Source organism: Dermacentor andersoni, chromosome 6 (assembly GCF_023375885.2).
Source record: "Dermacentor andersoni chromosome 6, qqDerAnde1_hic_scaffold, whole genome shotgun sequence".
NCBI lineage: Eukaryota > Metazoa > Arthropoda > Arachnida > Ixodida > Ixodidae > Dermacentor > Dermacentor andersoni.
Window position 1 is genome coordinate 165,883,255 of NC_092819.1, and position 20,860 is coordinate 165,904,114.

General features: G+C 46.2%; 1 protein-coding gene across 4 annotated transcripts in view; it reads left to right on the forward strand.

Annotated features, from left to right (window-relative positions):
• LOC126523402 (cyclin-dependent kinase 8-like) overlaps positions 1-20,860 on the forward strand; it is a 275,486-nt gene that overhangs the window by 67,046 nt on the left and 187,580 nt on the right. For all 4 annotated transcript variants that reach the window (XM_050172023.3, XM_050172024.3, XM_050172025.3 and 1 more), the window contains exon 7: positions 5,146-5,277. In XM_050172023.3, the coding sequence (XP_050027980.1) occupies positions 5,146-5,277 (132 nt within the window). The remainder of the gene's footprint in view (positions 1-5,145; positions 5,278-20,860) is intronic.

Below are 20,860 nucleotides of genomic sequence, written 5' to 3' on the forward strand. Positions count from 1 at the left end.
ACGAAAGCAGTTTTCTCGTGGTCACGCTCATCTACTTCAATTTGCCCGTAGCCACTTTTCAGATCGATAGAGGAGAAATACTTCGCCTGCCTCAGCCTGTCCAGAAAATCGTCGACGTGAGGCAATGGGTACACGTCTTTCTTTGTGATGTTGTTTAGCTTCCGGTAGTCAACACAATCGAAGCGTGCCATCTTTCTTTTTAACAAGAACGACTGGCAATGACCAGGGACTGTATGAAGGCTGGATTACGCCGTCTTGAAGCATTTCCTTCACCTGCGTTTGAATCGCATGTCGTTCGGCCGGGGAAACACGATAAGGCTGTTGCCGTATGGGGGGCATGTCGTCATAGGTGATGATACGGTGTTTTGTAATCAATGTTTACGTATCTTCGACGACCGTGCAAAGCAACAGTGGAACTCAAGCAACAACTCGCGCAGGGGTTGTCTGTTCTCTTCAGGAAGCGTTGGACTAATGTCGACGTTGCGTAGAGGTGCTTCAGCAGTGCCGATTGCCTCGGAAACAAAACACTCAGTGACATCGGCGACCGGGTCGGCGTAGGCGATGACAGTACCGGGGAAAAGGTGCCGGTGTTCGTAGCTGAAGTTGGTGACAAGAACCTCTCAGTGACCATCGTGGAGATCGACAAGGCTTCTTGCTACACAAACGCCATAAGAAAGCAGGAGAGAGTGATTGCTTTCTGCGACCACTTCACCGTGTACGAGCCTGTCACATGCCACCTCAGCCACGACACTTGCATGCGGTGGTAACGTGACAGCGTCATCGATGTCACAAAGAGATGCTCGAGGGTGGATGGTGTTGGTTGTCGCTGTGGCGCTCTTTGTCGAGAAAGTGACAAGGCGTTGTCGAATGTTGATGATAGCTCCATGCTCCCTGAGAAAGTCCGTGCCGATGATTAGGTCTCGAGAACACTGAGGGAGAGTGCTCAAACTGGCAACAAACGTAGAGCCATGAATCTGTATTCGTGCCGTGCACATGCTGAGTGGTGCGACGATGTGCCCGCCAGCTGTACGAACTGGCGTTTGATTCCAAGGCATGGTCACTTTCTTCGGGAGGGTGGCCAGTTTTCCGCTGATTATAGAATAATCCGCTCCAGTGTCCTCTAAAGCAGTCAATTCACGACTGTCGAGCAGTACAGGAATGTCCGAAGAAATTCTTCTTCCGTATTCAGCAGGTACTGTTGTCGTCGATGTATCGTCGGTTCGTGTACGCGTCAGTAGGGGTCCTTGAGCACGTCCAGACTGAGCGGCTTCGCCCCCAAAGGTCACTGTGGTTAGTTTTCTTGTCGTGGGCTGGGTGATCGACCCTGCACCACACTTGAATACGTACGGCGAGTCGGAGAAAACCGCCGCGGCGAAGGGGAGCGTGACTGGTGTCGACCTGATGGAGATCCGCGCTGCTGTGCATCGTACTCTTCAGTTTCAGGAGGACGCTGGCCGAACCTAGGTCGCGGCGAGTTCGCTGAGAATCCGCGTAGTCCGAGCTCTCGATAGGAGCACTGTCGGTAGACATGCCCAGCTTCGCCACAGTGAAAGCAAAGGGGACGGCGATCAGGTGCCCGCCACACGTCTGATTTCCTTGGGGCCTGTCAAGGGTCCTGGTAACACGAGGCAGCTTGGACGGGCTGTAGCATGGCCGGGCACGCGGTGCGAAGCGGGGAGGGAGGTGTGGCAGGTTGCCTCAAGGCTTGCGAATAGGACATACGGGGGCTGTCATTTCTTAGCAGTCGAGCTTCTGTGTTGAAGGGTGGTTCTCTTAGCGCATGCTGGACTTCGTCACGGAGAACGCTGGACAAGGAGCTGAGCGTCGGCTGTGGTGGTACCGACAGTTTCTGGAGTTCTTCGCGGATCACGGAATGAATGAGCTCTCGAAAGAAATTGACATGACCCCCGAGAGCTCCAAAGAAGTCCGTAGGTGAGGCAGTGTTCACTTGGTGTTCGTATGATGGTGTCCGCTGGCGAAGAGTCTGCTCCATGGTGATGGCCTCAGAAAGAAATTCTGACACAGTCTTGGGAGGAGTGCGCATGAGACCGCCGAACAGCTGCTCTTTCACTCCGCGCAGCAGGTACCGCACCTTCTTTTCTTCCGACATGCTGGGGTCGGCTCGCCGAAAGAGACGCGTCATAACTTCGACATACATTGCGACACCCTCGTTCGGCATTTGTATACGGGACTGGAGATCACGCTCGGCTCGCTCTCGGCGATCAGGGCTCGCATACATCTCAAGAATCCGGTGTTTGAATTCTGCCCATGAAGTTAGGGCATCTGCACGGTTCTCATACCGAACACGTGTACCATCGTTAAGGCTGAAATATACATTTTTCAGTTTGTCTGCGTCATCCCACTTGTTGAACGCGGCAACACGTTCGTAGTGCACCAGCCAATCTTCAAAGTCCTCATGTATTGCGCCGCGGAAGGGATTCGGCGCTCGCGGATTGAGTAGCGTACAATGAATCGGCGTTGTGCCTTCCATACCGGTTGGGGTGGTCGGAGCTGCCATTTTCTCTGGGAGGAGTCCAAACTCAGGGGCTTGTCCACGGATCCTTCTGCTGGTGCGGTGTACAGGTGTAACCACCGGTACGGGGCTGGAGCTCCTGCTGCCCGGAGGGGTTTGGTGCATAGATTAGATTACCCAGCACCTCCTCCAGTTTGTCACGCGCTAAGGCAAGAGTAAGCAGCAGTATCAGCAGCCAGACACGAAAATGTCAGACACAAAAGGACGGTTCTCCAGCTGGCCCGAGATCTTTGTCTTCGTCGTCTTCAATCGCCGTTTTTGCTGAGCACGCAACGCTGGCTCAAAACACCAGGTGGCAATATGTAGATCTGTGGCACTGATAGTACACAGATTAAGCCCATAAAGTATGTAATTGACATTATTGTGCCGGTCTTAATACACATCTTCAGTCTTTTTATACCAGCAGGTCTCTTTGCATTTAAGATGCAGAAAGGACGGGCGATTTTGTTGCATAAAAAAAGGTAGCAAAAATAGTGTTAGAAATAACGGGCCAGTATCGATTCTTCCAGCCTTTTCCAAGGGTCTAGAGTGAATAATTTAAAGAGATTCTTGAGTTATTCTGCAATAATAACAACATCATAATAAAAGCTCGATATGGCTTCCAAAAACACTGCTCCACTGAGCTTGCTTTGCTTGACCAAAAAGAATACTTGCTCAGAAATCCTGACGATAAAAACATAGTTGTCGGTGTTTTATTGATGTCACTCAGGCATTCAGCTGTGTAGATCATTGTATCTGTTTGACAAATATAAACCACTATGGTATACGCGGTCTGCCTCTTGAACTCTCAAGGCGTTATGTATCAAATAGATTCCAGTTCGTTTCCATAGGTGATGAAACATCAGTGAAAATGAAAAATAATTTCTGGGGTTCCCCAAGAAAGTTTCTTCGTCCCTTACTTTCTTCAACTTGTACATAAACGACATAGTAGTGCACATTTCTCCCATTGCTAAATATATAATATATGCTGATGAAACCAGGATTTTTGTAGCCTCTTCACCTCCAGACACTGCATTTTTCAATGGCGAATAAGGTTATGCAAGAATTACATTCGTGGAAGAAAAGAAACAAGCTAAATATCAATACAAATGAAACCAAAGTAGCTATTTTGTGAGCTAAAAGCAGATGAATTCCTGCAGAATATAACATCACTTTTCATTCTTTGAAAATTGAAATTGTTAAATCTATAACTGTTCTTTGTGTTTACTTTTCTGAGATGTTAACATGGGAAGACCATGTGAATTTCATATTGCGAAAATTGGGCCATATTACAGGCATATTAAACAGAAATCACTATTTACTACCACAATCCATGAAACTATTATTGTACAAATCTCTTTTTCTTTCCTATTTAAATTGCTGCAATTTAGTATGAGGCACAACCATACAAAGAATTGTTATGAGGCTCCTAAAAGCTCAAAAAAGAATTCTGCAGGCTATTGCAAGTCTATGTCGCAGTGTTTGAAGAGATTCTGATAGATTTTGACAGTTTAGGTATCAATACCGATATAGGCTAGCGTGAGCATATTCTTTAGGTGTTAAGCAGAGGAATTTCTTGTTTATGGAAATTGAGAATTTAGAAAGAAGCACTGCTACCTAGGACACTCAGAGGACCAAACTTTAGAAGGTTCCGACTTGCCGTTCCACGTATGGCTCACTATCACTGAACGCTAATTTGTTGCACCGATTAAATGATCTTTAGATATTTGGCTTGGATGCTTTGCCAGTTAAGCAATATGATTGACTGCACTATTCATTATGTAAATTACTTACTTCTGTTTATGTAAATTGTTTTTGAGTGCTTTTTGTAAAGGTACTTCCGTGTTACGTACTCTTTTTTGTTGTTATTACCATTTCTTGTTTTTTGTTGGCAAATGTCACAGCATACCTTATAGTTTTCACATATTTTTCAATGTACACAGAAGGAACAGCAGTGTTTTCTGTATGTGCTGACATGCTGCACCAAATTTATGGTTTTATTGTCTTTCTTTATTGCATGCTTTGCTGAACTGTCTCTCTGCCATGTGTTCTCGGGGGTTGAGAGTTTTCAAGCCGTCTCTTTACGGCCTTTTTTGTCATCCTCCTCCATGTTCAGTGGGAAATAAAGCTTCATTCATTCATTCATTATACCAACAATTTATACAAAAATACAATTTACACAAAAACAATTTCACATAAACTGTAATCTATTGCAGTAGGTTTGCCTGCTATAGATGCGTGATTAGAAGCAGTTTGCTGACTTGCAATGTCTGCTTTTGCGGCATAGTTATTGAGTTGCAAACTGGTGCTTCCAATCTGCTTTGTTGTTAATTTACAGAATTTTGGTTATTTTAGCTTAAAATTTATGTAAAAAGTCTGCTCAACGCAGTGGCCAGGGTTTAACTTTGCTATTTTAAATGCAACAAATTTCGTTCAGATAAGCTGAACAGCTGTTTAACAAAGGCATTCTCATGTGCACGGTATGAGCACCGATTTCAAGACTTGAATCCAAACTTCCTTATCCCAGGACACTTTTGCAGTTTGTAACTAGTAATCCAAAATAATGATGTGAAAAGAGAGCAAGTTGTAAGCAGCTCAGAAATGTGAGAGCCAGTTGTGACTCACTGTTTCAGCGGACATGGGCTTTGCGCGGCTGTTCAACTCGCCACTGAAGCCACTGGCTGACCTGGACCCTGTGGTGGTGACATTCTGGTACCGTGCACCAGAGCTCCTGCTTGGGGCCCGGCACTACACTAAGGCCATTGGTGAGACCCTCCTAGCATTATGTCAGTTCATGTTGATTAGTGCTCTAGCTTATTAATTTTTAATTGTAAGCAATCTGCTGTAATCATGCTAGTTTTAGCATGAAAGATGATGTTCTGGTCATGGTGTAAATGTCGCATCTTTAAGAGCATGGTATATATAATAAACTATCATTAAGCAGATTATGGTTAATTAGATTTTTCAGTTATTGAATCTGTATTGGCGCCCATACATTTCTATTGGCCAAGACATTTGTTATTTTGCTCTTAAGCACAGACCAAACGTACACTTGCGCAAGCTCGCATCTGCGCGCCCACGCATGCGCAGACAGTGTGGCACCGCTCGTATGCGTTGAAATGGGGCCCAATCTCGGTGAACAGCTCCTCTCTGTTATCATGGATTTGGGATACCTCACGTGGGTGCGCCTGACTACGCACCTACGGCGCGGTGCATTCAACTCTCAGTGAAGCAGATTTATGTCATGCAAGAAAGTGCTTCTTCTATCCTTTTTGTGCTGATCTAACAGCTATAAAAATATAACAATTATGTTTATAGATATTCAAGCACCTTGAAACACGGTCAGTAACAAAGTACAAAGTGGCATCTTTCAGGGCGTCAAGAGTGAGCCCAGTGAGCGTGCACCGTCTCTTGCCGATGCAAACCACCATTCCTCGCAGGCATGGCAGGCGCGCAAGTGTACATGGGGCTAGGGCTTTAAAGTTTGCCCTTGTCATGCAATTAAAAGTTGTCAGGGCAGCACGCATGCATCTGACCCTAATGGTGACCTGAATGCATGCATTGCCATTTGTTGGGCGTGTTGGTAAACTGAAAGCATATTTAGCACCAGCAAACAAGGACGGAAGGGAGATGACACCACAATGCACTAACTTCAACAACTTGATTTTCAGGAAAAACACCTATTTAACCCATGCACAGTGGCGCCACCTCATCCAAATCTTAACCATCCAAAAAAGCCGTCTCCTTATCTAACAAGTCGACTGAAGGGGCACTAACACACGTATCACTATTCTGCCTGATAGCCTGAGCCTCAATAATCTCTCGCACGTTTTTATCTTTGTGCTTCGCAAGAACGCGGCAGGATCCATACACCGGCGCACAGCCGCATTCCTGACAATAAGTTGACAGATGACCCTATTGCTGATTTTTCACATTTAGGCTATGTTCCTGTAATCCGTCCTTAAGACATCTCCCTGTCTGTCTGATGTATTTTTTCCCACAGGACAGCGGAAACTCATATACAGCAGCTTCTACACAGCCCACTGGCGATTCGTAGAGCATCCGGCAGCTGGCTTACAATACGGGTCCGTTAATCGACATACTTTTGCCAGCTTTTCTGGTGCTGAAAAGATCACTTTTGTGTCCACCCAACTAGCCATTTTCTTAAGATTATGTGCCGTTCTATGCAGGTAGGGCACTACCGCTACCTTCCTTCTGCGTTCCGTCCATTGATTTGCTGTGTCGCGAATTGTGCTATCTGACCTGCACCTTTCTAGCAGCCCCTCTACGACCGAAACTTGCACTGATTCCGGAAACCCTGCTGCTGATAACCTTCCCGACTGATCCATAAGACTCGTATAGATCTTATGGTGGCAAGACTTCTTTAAAGCATTTCCAAAGCATAAGTTGGCAATGCTCCTCTTGACGAGCTTCGAGTGGGCTGACCGATATGATAATAGGGGTTTATTAGTTCTAGGTTTATATTCCCAACAAGTGTGCCGTTCCATGAACTCGAGCTGAATATCTAGGAAACGCAGTACGTTATTGGTGGGCTCTTCAATCGTGAGAGTAAGTGGGCTAAGGCCTGCAGAAAAAAACTTTGTAAAGCTTGCCTACTGTAAAACTTGCGTCTGGTTCAAAAAGGACGAGATAGTCGTCAACGTATCTGACAACTTTAACCACACTGTGCTCCGACAAGGTACTAGACAGGTTTTTGTTATGGTGAGCTAGAAAAATGTCACTTAGTATGGGCGCCAAACATGAACCGATGCAAACCCCTTGCTTTTGAATGAATATGTTGTCATTCCATGCTGCATATGTAGAGTAAAGATAGCAACTAAGCATATCTAAAAAGCCCTGAACGGACAAACCGGCTGAATTTTGGAACAAAACCACACCATACTCGTCTATGCACTCATCTACGCAAGTTATTAGTTTCTTTTGAGGCAAGGAGTAGTACAAGTCCTTTATGTCAAAGGAGCAAGCTGATAAGCTTTTGTCAGAATTTTCTTTCAGGAAATCTACGATTTCTGCAGAGCTCCTAACCAAAAATGGGTCGTCAATATTAAGAATTCAGAGCTTTTCTTGCAAGAAAAGAGCCAAGTTTTTCTGCCATGACCCTGTTTCTGAAACTATTACCCTTAATGGGTAATCGGGTTTGTGTGTCTTCGCACTAAACATAATTTGAAGGCAACCAGACTTCGCGTTGTCAATTTCACGAACCAACTGACTAAGGTCTGCCTTCTTACAAAGATGCTTTGCTTCTAGCTTGATTTTTCCGAGAGATACATTGCTACACTGGTCAAAAACAGAGGCAATCGCAGAGCAGGCTTTCGTATTAAAATCACCTTCCTTGAAGACAACAAAGCCACCTTCCTTGTCCGCTGCCAAAACACACAGTCCGTTCTTTCACAAAAACGAAGTTGCGCGCTTAACCGGTACACGTGAGACCATCGGTTTGTTGCGCGAGACTACATCGACCCCTTCAGAGATACATCGGTTCGCTTCACCTTGTGGGGCGCACTTTGAAATCCTTCGCACAATGCTTAGAAGAAGTTCTGGTGCGCTCAACCTGGATGCTGTCGCGCAGGCCGGGTAAGGTCCTCTTGCACAGAAATTCCGTGCCGCTACTGATGCTCGCCAGGAAGTCGCTCCACTTCCCGCAGCCACCTTGTTGTCTCCCTGGAGCGTCCAGCATCGCTCTCAGCAAACCTTTCACTACCCGTGCTTGCCTTTGCCACTCGCTTCTCATTATCTTTAGGACTCTGATGCCATGGCCAACGGAAGGAGCAAGGCGACCAAACAACCGCAGGACTTCGTTGGGGAAAGGCTTGCAGCGAATGTAGAAGGAAAGTGACCGAGCTTGGCAATTGGCGTAGATGAGGAGGGGGGCCACTGAACATGGATTTAACGATGAACGCAGAAAAGAGCCCGATGTACTAGAAATAAATTTCAGCATTGCCATTTGTTGGACTCTGGACGCTCCAGGGAGACAACAAGGTGCCTGCGGGAAGTGGAGCGACTTCCTGGCGATCATCAGTAGCGGCATGGAATTTCTGTGGCAGAGGACCTTACCTGGCCTGTGCGACAGCATCCATAAGAAGAAACCTACCGGACCTTGTGGCGTCAGAACCTTCAGCGAGGTTAGTCTTCCAGACTACGTTGAAGGTGTTCTTGAACTTGGCCCCAAGTTCGCCGTAGAACCAAGGTTGAGCGCGCCGGAACTTCTTCTAAGCATTGTGCGAAGGATTTCAAAGTGCGCCCCACAAGATGCTCAACGTGCTATGATGTTGTACGAAATAACCGGGGTGCAACCAAATACCTCCAAATGAACCAACATTCAGTGATGCCAAAAAACAATGTGTACGCTTTCTGGAACTAGAGGGCAAGTCAAAATTTTCTAATGTTCCAAAATAACAAGGGTCGAATAAATTATATTTTACTGTGTGTGGGTAATGGCTTTGTTGGTTCTAAGTGTGTAAGGAAGGCAAGCAGGTTTCTGCAGATTGGGTGGACTTGAATTTGTGTGGCATTTTCTGGTTTTGTTTTCATTAACAGGTGGTTTTTTGAATGGAGTGTCTTGGGTAGCCTTGTTTGCCAGCTTGATGAATGTGACATTTTCCCTTTGTTTTTATTGGAAGAGCCTGTATATACCGTATTTACTCGCATAATGATTGCACTTAAAAAAGAAAATTGACGGAAATTCAGGGTGCAATCATTACGCAGGTTAAATTTTCCGCGAAGAAAAAAACAACAAAATTTTATCTTGCATTTGCTGCGGTAACAACAGGTCAACAAACAGGCGGCTGCTGCTGTAACACTACGGGACACCAAAACAAAAATGGCGGTAAATCGGTAAAAAAAGAATCGGTAAAACGGTAAATGGAAAAATGGTAATATCGTGAAAATAGCCATATCCAGGCGTTGCGACAGCAGCGTTAGCAGGTGGCATGCGACAATGGCAGAAGCGCGCGACATGGCCGGTGGCACCGCAAGCGAAGCATATGTGTCGGTTGTCGCATGTGTGCCAAGGGGCCTGAACTGTCCTTCGACACGGAATTGGAGGCGACGCGGGAGGAGGTGCAGCTTGAAGTCGCATTGGCGCAGGAAACGCAAACGTCGGTGGCACAGGTCGCGCGGCGACTTCAGCATAGGTCAGAGGTGCTGCCACGGGAGGGCAGGGTTGAACTGAAGGTAGCGACTCGGCAAGTTCCTCGCAAATGGCCCGCCTAATGGGAGCAGCCAGAGAGGTGTCAGGCTGGGGAGGTCGATTGTTGAGAGGCAGCATAGACAGTTGGCGCGCCTCCTCCCCACAAGTGAAATCCTTAATCTCAACAAAGAGCGATGCTGTTGGCGTGGAGTTGGAGCGAAGCGTGAGGCACTAGAGAGAGTCGCTAGGGCAGAGCAAGCCAAATGTGCCGAATGCGTTTTTCTTTCTTCTTGTGAGTACATTACATGCATTGAAACAGTTTCTTCCATATCAGTACTGAATAATATCGTTAATATCGGCAAGTCTGCAGCAATAACATAGACAGAAACAGAGATGGGTGCACTTAGCTGCCAGTGACATAGAAACACATGGCGGGTATGCTGTGAAAACTGTGGCATTTGTCTTCACTACTATCCCAATATGTCACGTTTCCACTAAGGGTGGGCGAACATCTTAGCTGTGTTACAAGCATCAGCGGATGAATAGGGACCCGCCGTGGTTGCTCAGTGGCTATGGTGTTAGGCTGCTGAGCATGAGGTCACGGGATTGAATCCCGGCCACGGCAGCCGCATTTAGATGGGGGCGAAATGTGAAAACACCCGTGCACTTAGATTTAGGTGCACGTTAAAGAACCCCAGGTGGTCGAAATTTCCGGAGTCCTCTACTACGGTGTGCCTCATAATCAGAAAGTGGTTTTGGCACGTAAAACCCCATAATTAAGATTAAGTATGAATAGGGTACACTTCTAACGTATCAGTGTAAACGTGGCTACTATTGTTGCCGCTTGCGATTTGTTGCATGCCCACGAGTGCAGACGAGAGAAATCAAAAGGCACCTTTTTTGTTGTTGTTGACAACAACCATTGTAAAACCGACTAATAATAAAGCCAAGGCAAGTTTCGTTGTAGTTTTCTTCTTTTTTTTTCATGGACGTGTGGAAAGTGATGAAAGGTATGAAATGGGGCATCTGCTTAGGAATCTGTTTGTTGCGTGCAGACTGCTTGGTATGTCTTGAAAAGTCGTTCGCGCAGCATGCAACAGCATTTGACAGATGGTAAGCGCGATCATCATTTTGGCACGTGACATATTGCTGCTGCAAGTTCGGGGTGCAATCATTATGCCGGTAAGAATAAAATCGAATTTTGACGACAAAATTCGGGAGTGTAATCATTACGCTAATGTGATCATTATGCAAGTAAATACGGTAGGTGACGTTCATGGAAGCGCAGTCGAACGCCTTCATAACAAACCGCATGGGGTCTACAAAATACTAATTCGTTACACGTGTCACTTAGTAGTAAAGCTCACACAATGCACAGCTCCCAACAGAACCAAGACAGAGTTGAAGTGTCAAAGTGTCAAAGAAGTAAAGTGTCAATCTTTAAAACACATTCTAAAGCTTCACATGAACACCTCTTTAACATGTTGTTAACAATTTCAATTCAGCAAGGAAAATTTCAAAGGGTTGGTGCTGTACTGCACTGACTCTGGGATGGCTTTGGAGTTCAGTTGTGGGTCGGGGGCGGCTGCTTTGAAATCATAGAGTTTGGGGCCATCTGCACTGAGGCAGGGGAAGTGAATGCCACCATTTTTCACAGCTTCGTACATATTGCACAGTGTGCACGATTCATTAAAGGGACACTAAAGGTTACCAGAAACTCAAGTTAAAGTGGTAGAGCAATGTTCTAGAACGTCTAAGGCGTCAATATAATCGCGAACAGAGCTTTAGTAACCGAGAAATTGAGGTAAATGCATGACACGATTTGAGACCCCCCAGCGACATTCCGGTACTAGCCCGATGACGAAAGCACTCCTCATAATTTGTGTTACTAATACTCAACTACTCGTATTAAAAATATCATTTCATTTGATTATAAGACGGAAAAAAATGCTACTTGTCTACGTCTATTCGATTCTAAAAAAAAATAACATTTTGAGGTTACCCTTCAGTAATATGGGTGTTCGAAAGGTTTCGTTTTCGCTCGACTGTGCGCGCTCGACTCTGCGCCGCGCACGCTTTGGAGTTTCAGTAGTTTCGTTATCGCGTCGTGCTGTGAGGGTTCTGCTGGCTCGCGAAAGTTTCATTTGGAACAAGCAGCGAGAATGCCACGTCCATGTGATGTCGTGGGAAGCCCTCGTTGCTTTCCCGCTCCGGAGAGCCGGTGTCGAGGCCGCCGTCGTAGTACGCAACGACGCCGGCAGTGCGAGCCCTCAGCAGCAGGTCGCACTCGTCGGTGTTCAAATCGCTGAAGTTGAGCCCACCATCGCGAGCCAATCTGTCGGTGTCAGGGTCCATTGCGACGAGCGTCGAAGTTGGCGTCATAGAATGAAGTACCAGCTCATGGGCGTCTTGCGCTGGAGCTTGAGGTATAGTAGCGGCGCCTGGTGGCGGTGCGGGAAACGATATCTGGGTCGTGCCAGCTTGGGTCGTATTGAGCCCTGGCTGTGGCGAAGCACGTTTCTAGGCCGAGTTTTGCGTCGATTCGCACTTTTTTATGCCCTGTTGCAAGTGCGAAAAGGCTCGTCACTTCTCACAGACCACGCCGACCACGCTGCGAGCTCGCCGCAGCCTATAGTTTAACGAAAACGGACTCTCCGTGTGCCGTGGGACGTAATGTGGGACGTAATTCGTTTCTCTTTCCGCTAGCCACCATACTCCCGGTTTCGCTCTGCTGTCGGCTCTGTCTTGGCTCTGTTTCTGGCCGCGCGTTTGCGTTTTGCGCAGAAAAGCCGTAGCGCCGTCTGCGGACGCCGTTCTACTCACCGATGGCGCAACGTCACTATGAGACCATGATGTCAGTACTCCTCGATCGGAGGGCGGGCGATTTGAACTGCGCTAGAGGTACGCGGACGCTTCAGAACGCATTTTCTCTTAAAATAAGTCTCTCCTTGGCACGAAACAAGCGTTTCGAGGTTTCTGTGATGGTATTTCAACAGTCCACGTTGACTTAATAGTAACCTTTAGTGTCCCTTTAAAGAGGCACACAGTTTTTCTTCCAAGGTGCAGCGAGTTCTGACTTTTGAAGCAGTAGTGTGTCTACAACCGGCGTCTTGTGGCTTTGCCCACTTACCTGTCAAAAACAGAACTCAGAAAGGGTGCGATGAAACTGGAAAAAAACATGCAGTATTTATTCACTTCGCGAGACAAAAGTGTTATTTTCGTTTGATGCCGTAGCAGCCTAGCAGCGACGACAGCAGCCTCAAACTTACTGAAGCTGCGAGCCAGCTTTTCAGCCAGCCCCCTCTTCTCAGCAAACACTTGCATGGCAGTTTTCTCGTTGGCTATGCGCGCGCGCGATAGCGCTGCAGAAGTTGTGGGGCGCCTTTTTCATTGAGGGGTCTGTTCTTGTTGCAACGATTGCATTCATGAGGCTGACGTTACGTGCAACTTCTACCACTGTCGGGCCTGAATTGCCCATGCTGTCGCTTTCCATGTCGTCCTCATCTCTGGTGCTAGTCGACACTACAATAGAGGCAACGATGGCAAAAAGTCGAACCTCGTAGCCAACATCTCTCCGCGGTCGCAGCAGGGCTGCCGAGCACCTTCTTCACATTCCAAATGCCACACACCATAGTCAACGGCAGATCCCTGTCACGTGCCAGCGCTAACTTCTTTGTGTCACGTTCAATAACACAAACAGTGTCTAATTTTTCTTCTATGCTGAGCAGCCGGCGTCTTTTTTATCTGAGCTTTGGCATGACGCGAGTCCTGGTTTGCACGACACCACATCGCTCTCTGGCACGGCGCCGAAATGACGTTGATGTGGCTTCATGCGCAAACACACAGGGAGCTTGGAGGCCGTTGTTCTGACCTCTGATGCTTGTTCTACCGGGCCACCCGATGGAGACGACGCACCGCCGTGTTTGCGCAATGAAAAGTGGAAACACTATGTGTGAATCGATACGTACGCAATAAGCTGCTACGGTTTATGCAGATACAAAACACATCATGTTCAATGGCCACTGAGTCGGGGATTTGACTTTACTACTTTTTAAATGAAACTACTGTTTAAGCGGGTTCAGTTTAACGAGGCTTTATTGTATTTGATTTGAAAAGGAAGTAATCAAAGAATGTTAGAATATTCTATATGATAGGATTGAAACTATTCAAGTATATTGCTGGCCGTGCTGGAGCTGATGAGATATTTTTTCTATTTAATCAACGAATCTGGGCCTGAATTCATTCTACTTCCTTTGTGTGTTCAGATGAGTTTGGCCGTAGGGGAATGTCTGGTGGTCAATCATATTTAATTGTGATGAAAAGCTTCTGTTTTGCTTTGTGAATGCCAAAGAAAACGATGTCAATCTTACTTTTCCAAAAGAAATTATGTGTTCATGAAAGAAGTTCAGAAGGTTGGTCAGAAGTGCTTTTTACGAATTGTGCCGATTATGCAATTTGGTTCAGTTCGAAAGAGGAGGTGTTGTGCCTATGGCTCTAACAATATTTAGTGGCTGTTTCCGGGTCATTAGAATTGATATAATCTTCCTACCTCGGAGTACCACTGCTATGATGTGGAGATGAAAAAGTACAGAATATTGCCTAATAATGGCTGCAGTCCAGGTGGTTAGAGCGTAGCTCTTAGGCGGCTGTTCCTGCGGTCAGCGTCCGCATCAGCTTCGGCTGAGGCGTTTCTCATAACCAAGCGAACGAGCACAGCGAAGGATGAAAGTGTGAATGCGGAGCATGGGTGAAGGACGGCGATAGCAGAGAGAGTAAGAAAAGCGTAGTGCTACTCAAGACGTGCTCTGTGGCGATGATGGCTATGAGATGGCGCAAGAGTAGCGTGCGTCAGACATATGGAAACAATTCTCTGCATAAGCGGTGGTCTGTCTGCGGCAGCTGCTCTAAATTGCGTTTACGCATCACCCATACGCTGCCTCTCACGATCTCTGGATTAGCGAGGCAGTCGTGCGACACTTCGCTCCATTTGCAACATGCCGCATGAGACAGATTGTGCGTGTCAGCCAATATATTGACGCGAAATAAGTTTGCACGTGATGACACGGGACCCTTAAGGCGAGAACGACGAAGTTCGTGGTTGCGTGCGCGCTCTCCGAGGACCAGCCATCGCTGAAGGCAGATGTTTTTTTGCCAATCTGTCGGTGGTAAACTGTTTTAGTTGTAATAGCTGGGTGACAATATCACGAAATGAAAACACATATACAGCTGCACTCAAATTTCACAATAGGGAGTATCATAATCGTCGGTGAATTTTTTCCCCTCTGCATCTATAAAGAGCAGTTTTCAAATTTTCCTAGCCTGTTGCCATGAAAGTGGCTGAAATGTCAGGCAAATATTTTTGCCCTTGTTAGTGGAATAAATCCATGAAAAGCTCTCAAGTTTGGGCCAGTTAGTAAATTAGCATCATTTTAAAGATTAGTTTTTCTTTTAAAAAGACCATCCTTTGTTCTCTTTAAAATTTCCCAAATTAAAGTATTATCGTGAGCAATATGAGCGGCAACACGCGAATGTGTGGCAAATAGCCTCGAAACCAAGTTTGCGCGATACGTGGATGGTGCTGTAGAAAACAGAAGTGAAAGGGGGGTGCTCTTAAGCTAACTATTCGCACTCCTGCTTCGCTAGCGTTGCCACGAAATGGCAGCTGATTGCATTTCACCGGCCACTAGTGATGCTAAGGTGGCTATACCACGCAGAGGGTGGCAATGTGTTGCTTATAGTTCTGCGCAAAATACCCCCTCTCTCTCTTTCTCTCTATGACACGTACGAAATGGCAGTGATACCGGCTTGATACTATAGTGCCTGTAATAGCGTTCATGCACAGGAAAAAGCAGTATTGTTTTTTATACCTCATTTGCTGTATCCTGGTTCTTGTGAATGGAGAGAAGTTGCACGCAGTAGTGAGTTAAAAAGCTTTTATTGGGCGTTGTGACATGGTAACAAGCCTTGAACGCACATAAAAGATGCTCCCCATTATATCAGCATTAGCTTACCCTTGCGCGTTGGGTGGGCTAATAACGGGTCATGGCTCCACCGGTTTGAATGACTGCCTCCATTCTTTCTGGCATAGACCTGTAGAGAGCCTCAACGATGACTGCATTACCTTGAAGACGTTTCCACTGCTCTTGTATAGCTTCCTACAGTTCATTAGCAGTCGCCAAGTCCGAGGAGAGCGTGGAAAGGTTAGCCTTCATATGTGCCCAAACATGCTCTATTTTATTCATGTCCGCACCATTCGCGCACCACTCAAGGTGCAGTACCCTTCATTTATCTAAGAGACGTGTCCCTTTGCTGTATGCACAAGAGACAGGTCCTCTTGGAATCATCATCAGCCTGGCCTGACTTTTCTCTTGAGGGATAATGGCAACCTGCTGTTCACGATCTGAGAATGCCTGCCAAACGCAACCCAGCCCATTCTTATTCTTCTGATTATTTCCATCTCATGATGCGGATCCGCCGTCACTACCTGCCTTAAGTAGATGTATTCCCTTACCACTTCCAGTGCCTCGTTACCTGTCGTAAACTGCTGTTCTCTTCCGAGGCTGTTAAACATTACTTTAGTTTTCTGCAGATTAATTTTTAGACCTACCCTTCTGCTTTGCCTCTCCAGGTAATTGAGCATGCATTGCAGTTGGTCCCCTGAGTTACTAAGCAAGGCAATATCATCAGCGAATCGCAAGTTACTAAGGTATTCTCCATTAACTTTTATCTCCAATTCTTCCCAATCCAGGTCTCTGAATACCTCCTGTAAACACGCTCTGAATAGCATTGGAGAGATCGTATCTCCCTGCCTGACGCCTTTCTTTATTGGGATTTTGTTGCTTTCTTTATGGAGGACTACGGTAGCTGTGGAGCCGCTATAGATATCTTTTAGTATTTTTACATACGGCTCGTTTACACCCTGATTCCCTAATGCCTCCATGACTGCTGAGGTTTCGACAGAATCAAATGCTTTCTCGTAATCAATGAAAGCTATATATAAGGGTTGGTTATATTCCGCACATTTCTCTTATCACCTGATTGATGGTGTGAATATGGTCTATTGTTGAGTAGCCTTTACGGAATCCTGCCTGGTCCTTTGCTTGACAGAAATGTAAGGTGTTCCTGATTCTATTTGCGATTACCTTAGAAAATAGTTTGTAGGCAACTGACAGTAAGCTGATCAGTCTATAATTTTTCATGTCTTTGGCATCCCCTTTCTTATGGATTAGGATTATGTTAGCATTCTTCCAAGATTCTGGTACGCTCGAGGTCATGAGGCATTGCGTATACAGGGTGGCCAGTTTCTATAGAACAATCTGCCCACCATCCTGCAACAAATCTGCTGTTACCTGATCCTCCCCAGCTGCCTTCCCCCTTTGCATAGCTCCCAAGGCTTTCTTTACTTCTTCCGGCGTTACTTGTGGGATTTCAAATTCCTCTAGACTATTCTCTCTTCCATTATCGTCGTGCGTTCCACTGGTACTGTATAAATCTCTATAGAATTCCTCAGCCACTTGAACTATCTTATCCGTGTTAATGATATTGCCGCCTTTGTCTCTTAATGCATACATCTGATTCTTGCCTATTCCTAGTTTCTTCTTCGCTGCTTTTAGGCTTCCTCCGTTCCTGAGAGCATGCTCAATTCTATCCATATTGTACTTCCTTATGTCAGCTATCTTACGCTTGTTGATTAACTTCGAAAGTTCTGCCAGTTCTGTTCTAGCTGTAGGGTTAGAGTCTTTCATACATTAGCGTTTATTAATCAGATCTTTCGTCTCCTGCAAAAGATTACTGGTATCCTGTCTAACGAAGTTACCACCGACTTCTATTGCACAGTCTTTAATGACGGCCATAAGATTGTGGTTCATTACTTCAACGCTAAGGTCCTCCTCCTGAGTTAAAGCCGAATACCTGTTCTGTAGCTTGATCTGGAATTCCTGTATTTTCCCTTTTACCGCTAACTCATTGATCGACTTCTTATGTACCAGTTTCTTCCGTTCCCTCCTCAGGTCTAGGCTAATTCGAGTTCTTACCATCCTATGGTCACTGCAGCGCACCTTGCTGAGCACGTCCACATCTTGTATGATGCCACGGTTAGCGCAGAGTATGAAGTCTATTTCATTTCTAGTCCCGCCGTTCGGGGTCCTCCACGTCCACTTTCGGCTATCCCGCTTTCGGAAGAAGTTATTCATTATCCGCATAATATTCTGTTCCGCAAACTCTACTAACTCTCCCCTGCTATTCCTATAACCTATGCCATATTGCCCTCCTAACTTGTCTCCAGCCGGCTTCTTGCCTACCCTGGCATTGAAGACGTCCATTAGTGTAGTGTATTTTGTTTTGACTTTACCCATTGCCGATTCCACGTCTTCATAGAAACTTTCGACTTGCTAGTCATCATGACTGGATGTAGGCGCATACACCTGTACGGCCTTGAATTTGTACCTTTTATTAAGTTTCACAACAAGACCTGCCACCCTCTCGTTAATGTTATAGAATTCCTGTATGTTACCAGCTATATCCTTATTAATCAGGAATCCGACTCCTAGTTCTCGTCTCTCCACTAAGCCCCGGTAGCACAGGATGTGCTCGCTTTTTAGCACTGTTATATGCTTCATTTGTTTTCCTAACCTCACTGAGCCCTGTTATATCCCATTTAATGCCAGAATTCCTCCAATAGCACTGCTAGGCTCGCCTTACTAGACAACATTCTAGCGTTAAACGTTGCCAGGTTCAGATTCCAATGGCGGCCTGTCCGGATCCAGAGATTCTTAGCACCCTCTGCTGCGTCAGAGGTCTGACTGCCACCGTAGTCAGTTGCTTCACAGCTGTTGGGGACTGAGGGCCTGGGTTTGATTGTTGTATTCATATAGGAGGTTGTGGCCAAGTACTGCACCAGGTTGGCCAATCCTTCTCTGGTGAGAAAGCGCGTTACAGGTTCTGGTCGCTGGGATCAGGCCGCACTCCAGGCCTGTTTATGCACATTTATCAACACGCGGATTTTTTTTTTATCCTGTGGAAAATTGCGCGGCACCGAGATTCGAACCACGATCCTGTTGCACGCGAGGCGGATGCTCTATCTCTAGACTACGCCATCGCTGCATCCCTTTTAGAATAGGTAGTGCCTATGCAGGTGTGGACCATTCAATGCATGTGGGATCATATATTGCTCCAGGAATGTGCAAAAGACAGCACACTTAAATCTCTCAGAGATTCTTACAAGTGAACTTAGGCCGTCACACGAAATAGCCGCCCACACGTTTACTGACTTGCGTCCTCTTGCCGCCACCTCCTTGATGTTATTGAAGACGTTGTTGCGGTTGAGCAAATTGTTGCAAAGTTCAATTTTGTTACTTCTTTTACTGAAAGTAATGGGCCACGGGACACTTAATTGCTGTATACTCTTATTATATTATTGTGATAGCAATTATATGGGCACTCCAGGCGCATTCCTGCCATCGCCATCATGTTCCCTATAAAGTCAGAGGGCGATAACATTGTGACTGCGCGCCGCATGCTGTATGCGCGAGTGAAAGCAGGGGGGGGGGGAGGGAGGAAGGTGGCATGGGTGAGCCGACGACGGTGGCTCAGTCTAGAGTGTGCAAGAAAGAAAAACGAGGAGAAAGCGCGCCGCCTCCTGTTGCACGAGATACATCAGGGAGAATGGGGGTTGGGGTGCTGTGATCTGTGAATCTCTGTTTACGCAACATGTTTATTTGCCTTGTTTGACTCATTATGTACAGTGACTCTTTCCTAGACAAGTAGATTTATTGGAGACTTATAGGTAAGCATATTTAGTGCCAGCAACCAAGGACGGAAGGGAGACGACACCACAATGCACTTGTGGTGTCGTCTCCCTTCCGTCCTTGGTTGCTGGCGCTAAATATGCTTTAAGTTTACCAACACGCCCAACAAATGGCAATGCTTAAACTTATAGGTATATTAAATATCTTGTTGCGAAGTATTGTGTATACGTGCAGTGAACCTTGTTTTCAGTGACACTTTTTTGCCCTTTATCAAGCTGTATCTTCGCATTTGTATATTCAGAAGAATTTCAGTTTGGCCTAGTTCGTGTTTACTGCGGTGGTTACTGCAGGCGGTGTTGGTGTACCGCCTGTGTTGTTTATGTGTTCTCTCCTGCTGTCCCTGTCTTTATTTGCGGTCAATATGATATGCAGTATATCCCGTTGTATCTTCGCATTTCTAATGTACGAGGTCGAGTCAGTTGAAAGTGAGCCAACCCACCCAGTGCAATAATAGGTTCGGTTCATTATCTGCGAGGCATGCGCGTAGCACATAGGCATCTCATTTACAAAAGTGACATGCAGATGTGAGGATTAAGGTCCTTTAATGATCTCGTACACTGGGCTGAACATGGTTGCATGGCATAATGGATGCTCCAAAAGTTGAATGGCGTGGTGTTGTGAGGTTTTTGAGTGCTGAAGATGTTTCCCAAAAAGAAATTAGTCACCGTGTGGCTGCCGTGTACGCTGAACATTGCATTTCATTGGCCACTGCGAGGCGGAGGAAACGGTTCAAAAGACGTGAAAGTTGCAAATACGATCCAAGACTGGGCCAAAGCCACTGTGACTGTGAAATCACCCCCAACACAATTGCAAAGGCTGATTAGACAACAACGGAGAAAAAGCATTGATGAATTGGCAGGGCATGTGAACCTCAGTCACGGTTTGGGTCACATCATAATTCATGAACATCTCAGTTATCGGCTTTTGTGTGCGCAATGCATGCCCTAGATTTTGAACCACCGCCAGAAGATGGAGAGGTTCAGCGCTGCCTTGACTCACCTGATCCGGTATCACAATGAAGGTGACTACTTTTTGTCTGCAATTGTGACCGGGGACGAATCGTGGTGCCACAACTACGAGCCTGAAACTTGATGGCAAAGCTTACAGTGGAAACATTTGAATTCACCACCCTACGGAAAGCAAAGGCCGTCATTTCTGCCGGAAAGATGTTGTTGACTTTTTTTTTTCGATCGTCAGGGGCCATTATTGATCGAATTTGCTTAGTCTGGAGAAACTATCTATCGTTTTCGATATTGTGAAATGTCGGATCGGCTGCGTGTCGCAATCAAGGACAAATGACATGGAAAATTGAGCAATGGGGCCATCTTGCTACACGCCAATGTCCGTCCCCACGACGCTGATGTTGTTAATAGAAAACTGGCATAGTTCAAG